The sequence below is a fragment of the Hydra vulgaris genome, chromosome 03 (genome assembly GCF_038396675.1).
Source record: "Hydra vulgaris chromosome 03, alternate assembly HydraT2T_AEP".
NCBI classification, from domain to species: Eukaryota; Metazoa; Cnidaria; class Hydrozoa; order Anthoathecata; family Hydridae; genus Hydra; species Hydra vulgaris.
In genome coordinates, this window is record NC_088922.1 from 232,501 (window position 1) to 242,500 (window position 10,000).

General features: G+C 30.2%; 1 protein-coding gene across 1 annotated transcript in view; it reads right to left on the reverse strand.

The window, feature by feature from the left end:
* LOC100206293 (cilia- and flagella-associated protein 58) overlaps window positions 1-10,000 on the reverse strand; it is a 76,732-nt gene that overhangs the window by 41,784 nt on the left and 24,948 nt on the right. The window contains exons 10-12 of the mRNA XM_065792006.1: window positions 9,858-9,940; window positions 8,061-8,153; window positions 7,710-7,907 (exon numbers count right to left, since the gene is read on the reverse strand). Coding sequence (XP_065648078.1) covers window positions 7,710-7,907; window positions 8,061-8,153; window positions 9,858-9,940 — 374 coding nt within the window. The remainder of the gene's footprint in view (window positions 1-7,709; window positions 7,908-8,060; window positions 8,154-9,857; window positions 9,941-10,000) is intronic.

Here is a 10,000-nt window from a genome sequence, read left to right on the forward strand (position 1 = left end):
TTTAAATAATGTAAATGCATCATAACCATTAGCGTTTCTAATTTCTTGCTCATTAGCAAACTCATCTGAAATAAATAATACCTTATTTTAATATGTCAACTAGAATTCCTAATTGGCAAATTTGTGACAAAGCCACCTCAGTGCGTCATGAAGAAAAAGTAGACTTTTTATTGAAATCCGTATATGTACCATTCTATCTACTTACTAAAAATATACCAAATGGCTACAATACAACTTACAATATTGACTTATTCTATAACAACATCATAAATACTATGCAATCTGTTGTATCTGATACCTCATTGTAATTTTAAACATAAAAATCATAAATATATTACTCCAGGGTAGAATGATTATGTTAAAGATAAACGCAACATTGCAAGGGATGCATTCAAGCAATGGATTTTTCAAGTAAAGAAGAAACAGGGTGATATTTTTGAAAACATAAAGCGATCTTGAGCTACTTTTAAATTAGCTCTTAGATATTGTAAACATCATGATGGACAAATTTAAGCTGATTTATGTGCAAAAAATCTAAACAACGCAGATTCAAGAAAGTTCTGGAACAATGTGCGTAAGATCAGTAACAGTAATGCAGTAAACTTTGTTGCTAGTTTTGGAGGTGCTACCGGTGATAGTAATACTCCTAATATGTGGAAAGGGCACTTTCAAAAATTGTATAACTCAACTAACAATGAAAAATATTACCTCAACTTTATAAAGGAAATGGAACTTTCCACAGAAAACTTTGATATTATTATGAGCTGCATTGACATATCTACTACAATAAAATCTCATAAACTAGGAAAAGCAGCTGGACCTGATGACCTTTGTATGAAATCTTTTATGTACAGTGGGAGCAGACTGCAGCTTTTTATTAGTATTTTTTTTATTTAATGCATTAAATATGATTGTTTACCATTTACTTTTTGTGAGGCAATGATTACCTTGGTCATATAAATAAAAATGACCTAACCTAATCTTGATATAACCAAGGAGGTGAAGGGCCTTTACACATATATAAATATTCTAATTAGGCGCTTTTATTTATGCTCTACTGGAGTAAAGCTTTAATTTTTTTTTTTTCCACACCTTCGCTTACAACAAGCCTGCAAGCAACCACTATAAGACTTGGAAGTTACTGGAAAAGAAAAAATGAAGTTTGTAGAGCAAGATAACAATTGACAGACGACTTAAAAGATTATAAACTATATGAATCAGGAAAGCAAGATGAAGAAAGCGATTTCCAAAGATTGATGTTCGAGGAAAAAATCTATTTGGAGCAATTAGGAACAGTCACAGAGAATAAATTTTAGTAGGAGGCACAAGAGACGCTAGCTCTTTAGAGCAATGCCCATTATAGTATTTGCAGAAAAGAGAAAGAGAAGCAACAATACGACAATGTGATAATGGTTGGAGGTTTGCCGCAAGAGCAGGTCCAACTATGTTTACAATTCAATTTTAAACCATGTCTAAAAGAGAAAGGGCATCATTATACGATCCACCACAAGTATGGTACCAGTATTCCATACAAAAACAGATTTGAGATTTATGGAGATAAAGAATAGAATCCGAAGTAAGAAAGCGTCGAGCGCAAAAAACGATGCAACCTTAGCAGATACTAATTTTGCAATGGATATGATATACGGTTTCCAAGAAAGATCAGGTGTAAGAGTAAGCCCTAGAAAATGAAGGGTAGGTGACTCATTGAGTACATCACCATTAATAAATATAAGAAGATCTAAAATATTGCAACAGCACTTGGCTGAAAAAAATGGATTTTATCTGAATTTAAGTTTACCAGCCACCATGAACCCCATGCTGTTGCAGTGAGATCCTTTTCAAGGTCAAATGCCCCCTCCAAGCAATCAGAGAGTGTTGGCTTATTATCACGACAAGAATAAATGGTAGTATCATCAGCAAACAATGCCACTTTAAATGTGAGAATATCTAAATGATTGTTAATGTAAATTAAAAAGAGTATAGGGCCAAGGATAGAACCTTGAGGAACCCCTGAAGTTACAGGATATGAAGAAGAGTACTGTCCATCGAGGACAACTTTTATACTATGATTAGAAAGGAAGGACTCAATAGTCTTAAAGATGTTACCAGACACACCATAAAAAGAAAGGTTATGGAGAAGATCAGCATGCCAAACTTTATCGAAATGCTTTAGAAAGCATTTAGAAAAGCATTTAGAAAGCAATTTAGAAAAAAGCTTTAGAAATGTCAAGAGCGATAGCTTTAACCTCTCCACCTCTATCTAATGCACGATAAAACCTATCGGTTCTTACTGTTAGTAAATCAACAAGAAGATTAAAATCCATATTGATGATCAGAAAATAAGTTAGTAAATTCAAGATGAGAGATTAAGTGTTTGTTAGTTAAAGTTTAAAAAACCTTGCTTATGATAAGAAGAAGACTAATGGGATGGTAGACAAATCAGATCAGTCTCCAGAATTTTTGAAAATAGGGATAACAGATACTGCTTTCCAGCAGACTGGAAAACAAGACTCTGATAAGCATTTATGAAATAGTTTCGAAAGTATAGACGACAGCTCCATAGAACACTTATGCATGACTATGGGAGGTATGTTGTCCAGACTTCAAGTTGCAGAAGAGTCTAAGCAGGAAATCACTTTAGATACAGAAACTGGAGTGATACAAATGTCAAGCAATGTATCAACCTGTTTGACAGCTAAATCAGGTAGAACACAACTAGTGGAATCAAGAGATGATATTGATGAAAAGTTCTTAGCAAACAATACAGCTTTGTCTTTAGGTGAGGTGACAAAGTCTGAACCATACAAAAGAGGTGGAATAACAGATTTTCCCTGATTATTGATACTGTTAAAGATTCTCCAGATATTTTATGACCTGAGAATAGCGAGCTTTGGTGTTGGACAAAATCTTTTTAAAATGGTTTCTAGCAATAGCAAACAGATGTCTGTTTTCTGGAGAATTATTTTGCTGATAGATATAGAAGTAACCGTTTCGATAGGAAATTGCAGCAACACAATGTGAGGAAAACCATGGAGAAGAGTGAGGTTTGACCTGGAATCGTTGAGAGAGAACAAAAGATTCCATGCCACCCTGAATTCACAAAGTTATGTAAAAAACACCTTTGTCATCAGGAAGACCAAAGATTTCTACCCAAGGGCCATCTGAAAAGGAAATCATGGAAAGAGTCCCAGTCAGCTTTAAGGTAGATGTAAGAAGTACAATGATAGGGGGATTCTGATGATGAAGAAAAATGAGATAACAGTTTTAGAGAGATCAAACGGTGATCAGAAGCATTCAATGATAATCCAAAAAGACGTAAAGAAGAGGACTCAGTGAGAGGGTTGCCATTCATTAATATAGGAATGTCAACAGTACTGCAATAGTTGTTTGCAGTAAATAACTAAGTTTTGTTGGACTTAAAATTTACAAGCCACTGTGAGCCTCAATCTGTTTCAGAAGTGAGATCAGATTCAAGATCCGCTACCTGTTCTAAGTGATCAAAAAGAAAAGATTTCTTGTCAAGATTAGAGTTAAGTCATCAGCAAAAAGAGCTACTTTAGATGTAAGGTTATCATTAATGTAGATAAGAAACAAAACAGGACCAATGATAGAACTTTGAGGTACCCCAGAAGTTACTGGAAATAAAGAAGAATGTTGGCCTTCGAAGATGACTTTAATAAAGCAGTTAAAAAGAATCAATTTAATAATCTAAAAAACTTTTCCAGATACGCTATATGAAACAAGGTTATGAAGAAGACCAGCATGCCAAAATTTGTCAAAAGCTTTAGATATGTCAAAAGCAAAAGCCCTAGCCTCTCTGGCTTCATCTAATGCAAAATAAAATCCTTCAGTCACAGCAGTAAGCAAGTCAGCCGTAGAGCGAGAGGACCAAAAACCATATTGATTGTCTGACAGTAAGTTATTTGACTCAAGATGGGATGTGAGAAATTTGATTATCTTAAACTGCAGACATGTTTTTTATAATCATTTGATGGCTTGTACATTAGTACAGTAGTCTCTCGCTTAATTACGCACCCAATAAGTTGCGCATCCCAGTTAATTGTGCGTTTAGGCCCAAAAAATTTGTTTTTTGTTGGAAGTGTAATTAGATCAGAAAACGTAACTATTATTTTCCTGTGTTAGGTTAAAAACTAGTTTTTATCATAAATATTTTGAGATAATGATTTTATCAGAATGTAAATAGATAAATAATTTGAATTCGAATCGAAGTAAATGATAAATCTTGTTTTAAACAGATAATAATAAGTTTTAACGATTCATCAGTCAAGTCTCATTGAAAAAACTTTAATAAAAAAACTTCATTTTAAATTTAGCCGTCCATTCACAGTTCTCTTATTCCAACTTTTTTATCCTTACTTATGTCTAAAGGCAAAGGAAAAAAGATTATCAAAAGATCAACGAGTCGAAATTATAGCTAAACGTAAAAAAAGTGATGCGCCAAGCAAACAAGCGATTGCAAGAGAATATAATGTAACTGAAAATTCAATTCGATCTCTCTGGAATCATTGAGATCAAATAGAAAAAAGAAGTTTACTAATGACAGAAGAAGCTAGAAAAAAAGTGTTTCGATTATCATCTGGAAAATTTGAAGCAATAGAAAATGAGCTATATATTTGGATTGATGCATTGCGTTGTTCAAAGACTGAAGTGCCTCCATCGTTAGCAATGATGAAAGCAAAAGAAATAGCGCAAAAATTAAATATAAAAGAAGAAGAGTTTAAAGCTTCTTGGCAATGGTTCACTAACTTTTGTCGTCGTCAAGGCTTACATCGATGCATCTCTTTGGAGAAGGAGCTGAAGTTGACAAAGATGATCCTGTTCTTCTTCAGCAACTTGAGGACTTTTACTCAGTTATTAAAATGAGCAGACCCAAAAATGTATATAATATGGACGAAACTGGACTTTTTTTTCGCTTGCTGCCTAGATATTCTCTGTTCATGCCTACTGAAAGCTTAGTAACTACAAGAGGTAAAAAAAATCTAAAGAAAGAGTGACTTTAGTTGTTTGCTCCAATGCAACAGGATCTCACAAAATACCCTGTTCTATGATTGGAAAAGCTGCACAACCTGCTTGTATAGTCGGTAGAACATAGCCTATGCCGTATTTTTGTCAAAAAATCCATGGATGGATGTCTCAAAATGTTGGAAACGGTTCAATGAAGTCTTTTATCTTGAAATTAAACGCAAAACTGGCTTGCCTGTTCTTTAATTATTAGACAATGCACCTGGACATTTTGAGACGTTTGAGCAAAATCTTGTAAAAGTTGTTTCCTTCCCTCCTAATTGCACAAGTTGGAAGCAACCATGTGATATGGGAACTATTGCGGCTCTCAAGAAGCGATATAAATATCTATATCTCTCAGACATATTGTCATATTACACCTCGATGTAAATACAAAGGAATCTCTGAAAGAAAGTAGTCTTTTGTGCAAAAGAGGTGCAGCAGGAGTTGAATACAGAAAGCCCGCACATCTTCTTGACACTGCTAAGTATGTTGATTTGGCTTGGAAATCAATTCAACCTTTGTCTCTCAAAAATTGCTTCGACAAGGCAGAATTATTTCAGATTTCCAGTCCCGTTAACACTGAATTATGCTCTGAGGAGACTGAAATCGCATCTTTCAATATGCTCTTGCTGCTGAACGAAATTGAAGGAATAGGGAATATGATCAGTTCGGAAGATACCAGCAATTTTGAATCAATTGATTGTGAAGATTCTCCAACATATATTGAAGCAATCAAGGAAGATGTTGAAGATTGTTTGTCTCTTGAAGAAAATAATGATAATGCAGTTGCTATGGATAACAATTCTGATGAAGAAGAAGCTAATAATGATGAGATAGACGATGGAACAGACTTCTTAGGTATTGAATTTTTACATTTATCTCTGATCGATATTGGCAAGCTATTAAAATGTCAAAAAGCTAAAGCAATCTTAAAAGACGACAACAATAAATTAATGAATAGCTAAGAACAACTATCATCAAACATACGGTCAGTAATAATAAAAATTAAACGAGAAAAGCTGCAGAATGCATATCAGCCTACAATTCATGACTTTTTCCGCCATGCATAATATATTTCTTAATAAAGATTTGCTTATATAGTTAATAATTTAGTTTGCTAAATTTTTTCTTATCTTTTTCTTATTTGCGCACTCCTAGTTAATTGCGCACCGCAGTGCCTGTTTCAATTTGCGCAATCAAGCAAGAGACTACTGTAAATAATTCCATGCATTCACTCAATCAAATTTTAAAATAATATTTTTCTTTTAAAAACTATAGACCTAGCACTTAAATTGTATATGCCTGTTGTCTGAAATATATTTATAATAATAACAATAATAATAATATATATTTATATATTCTTGATCAGTACAATTATATATATATATATATATATATATATATATATATATATATATATATATATATATATATTTATATATATATATATATATATATATATATATATATATATATATATATATATATATATATATATATATATATATATATATATATATATATATATATATATATATATATATATATATATATATATATATTCCTGATTCATATAATTTGCATTCTTTTAAGTCATCTGTCAATAGTTATCTTGCTCTAAAAACTTCATCTTTTCTTTTCCAGTAACTTACAACTCTAATAATGGTTACTTGCAGCCTTGTTGGAAGTGAATATGTTGAAAATTATATATATATTGTTTTCAACATCTTAAAAAGAGAGAGAGACCATTGCCCTATTTTTTCCTAAAAATATGATCATTGCCCTATTTTTTCCTAAAAATACATCAACTGAGGGTTTGAATTCTAGCAGGTATTACCTAGATATGAAGAGTTTTTTTAAAGCAAAAATAAATCTAGTTTGGTTTGATGCATTATACAAAACCACAACTTACTTGCATTAACTCATTTGGTTTAATGTACTCTACATCTCCTTAGTGTGTATTTTTTATCCCTAAAACAATTCTTACTTTTGACACTAAATGATATGCCTTTAAATATGAAAATAAAAAGATTTGACAATTATATTGGGTGGGAAGACACAATTATTACTACCCAAAGCTAAAAAGAATTCTACTAACCCAATCCAAGGTATACCAATCATATTCAATGGTGTTCTGGTAGTATATACTTGAAAAATCCAAATAAATAAACTTTAATAAGAGTTGACAAAGTTATGACATTTTAAGTTAAAATACTTCAAATTTGGTAACAGTTTCTTCAACAAATATTTATGTCAATAATTCAGTTTTTAAAACACTGTAACTTTTTGTAGTATTGTTTGATTTAAATAATTTTGTTTCACCTTTAAAACACTTTATAAGAATTTTATATTTGAAAAAAATAGTGTGCATAATTCAAACTTTTTTTAAATATAATACAATGTATTAAAAAAATGTATAAAATAAAAAATGTAGCACGGTGCTTAGGAATAACTTTTACATACTTTTGCAATCATTTTGTATTAAAAATAGTTAAGTTACTATAACATTTCATGATTTCTATAAACCATGAAATGTAAATGGGTAAAACTTTTTTCTTATAATACTTATTCTAATAATTATAATGACAACAATAGTAATAATAATAATAAGGATATAAATAATCACATCAATAAGTACATTGCCATTATCTAATCATTGTTTAAAAAAAAAATTATTTTACCTGTTGTTGCTTAAGTTTAGTCTCTGCTTCAGCAATTTTTTTTTTATAATCAAATATTTCCATTTCTCTAACTTTGACATCTTCCATGTGCAACAATACCTTTTGTGTGAGTTCACTTGCTTCATTAATGTAGCGATCTCTATCCTTTTCCATTTGGAAAATAATTTTACGTTGTTTTGATGCTTCATCTTTATAATTCTTTTAACAAAATATTAAAAAATTACTAAAAAATTATAAGCAATGTTTCAAAAATATATTTTACACACTGATTTAAGGAAAAAATATATAAAACTTAAATACTCTAATAAAATAATAATTTACTAAAAAAATAATAAATTACTAAATTCTTACTTGTATTTCAACCTCTAAATTTTTTTTTGCCTGCTCATGGAGGCGAACAAGATCAACTTGTTTTTGAGTCGATCCAGCAGCTTTTAATAAGTTCTAAAATTAGACCATCAGAATTATTCTTAATGTAAAAAATAGATTTGGCATTGCATATAAATAAAAAGCTTATCTAATCTAGAACAAGTCTAAAAAGATATAGATGCCTTGCAACATTGGTCTAAACTTTTGGGAATGGAATTTAATATAAATAAATGCAAAGTAATAAGCTATTATGGTGGTTTCGATGTTTTAGACTACTATTTTGGTATGCTTAACTCATCAAACACTCTTATTCTTTTTGAAAATTTTGATATTGAAAAGTCACTTGGAATTGATTTCAACAATAAACTTAAGTGATCGAATAAATAATGCAGCATTAAAAGCTAACCAGATGCTTGGTATTCTTAAAAGAACTTACTAATTGAGATCCAACTATGTTTTTAAAACTATATAGTACCTATGTACGCCCGCTGCTTGAGTTTTGCGATCCAGTATGGAACTTCTATTTAAAGAAAGATATTGAGAGACTCAAAAAAAATTCATGCAGAGCTACTAAACTAGTTCCTAAATTAAGAAACATGAACTACGAATCTTGATTGGCAAATTTGGAATTAACAATATTTTCAGGTGAATGAGAGGCGATTTGATTCAGTATTTCAAAATCTACAAGAATTTTAATGAAGTCAAGTTCCTAAATCCAAATATAACACCCACTTGCTTTTCAATTAGTTCTGCAGAAAACTTACAAAACAAAATTCACAACCATACCATTGTCAGAGAAGTTAAAAAAAATAAGTTAATTTATAAGTTAAGTTCTTTATTGAAATTAAAATCCACATCCAAAGTATTATTGAAGCAAATGAAATTGAATGAATTTTATATCAAAAGATTTCAAATTTTAATGTTATTTAACTTTTTATAAACTAAAGCAATTTCCTTTTATTTTAAGACTTTAGGTACAGAGTAAACAATTTTACTATACAACTTGCTCATGAAAAATGGAGAATGTTTCATTTTTAATATAATATCTGAGGAGCAGCAGAAGTACTAGATATTTCGAACCTTTGTAAAAGTTCTTATTTTAGAAAGTATGTATCCAGCTATTTTAGTGTTCAAGCAAACAAAATTACAAAGATAAATAAAGTCTTGTGTTTCCTCATATAATATGTTTTTTAACTTTTTGTCATTGTGAGATATTTGCAGTGACTTTAATGAAAACCATTTCTGTGCTAAGCCTAATTCAAAATATTATTAAAATCTATTAAACAATATAATTTAAAATAGTTATAATAATATAATTTATAACAATATAATAATTAATAGTTATAAAGCAGTTTCAGTTCAGTAAAATTTGACAAATGTAACTGATTTTTTCAACCATTAACAAACAGAAAAATAAAGTTAAAATCTGCACTAACAAGTTGAAAAAAAAATCATGTTTTAAATCAAAATTTTAAACTGTTGATGACAGTTATAACATTATATCACTCTTTTCATATTAACCAATTACAAAAGTAACTAAAACTAATATTTAAGGACAGCATAGTCTGAATCTCCAAACTGCCTCACTAAAACTCTACATAAGGGTTCTGCAGAAGAGCCCAGTGCAAAACTTATTTTAAGTAAAAATTTGCACCGCACTCTCTTATATAAATAAATAGACTTTGACAACCCTAAAATGTATAACTGAAAATAAACTTTAAAATGTACATTAAAAATAAAACATTAACTTAAAAATAATTGGAACTTAAATCATAATACCTTATTTAAAATATCTCTTTCTCTTACAAAGTCATCAATTGCTTTTTTATCCATCTCTTGTTGCTTTTTGCTAGTTTCCAACTCTAAAAAAAACTTACTGAAATAAAGTTGCTTTTTTTAGTAAACAAAAAAGTTTTCTTGTG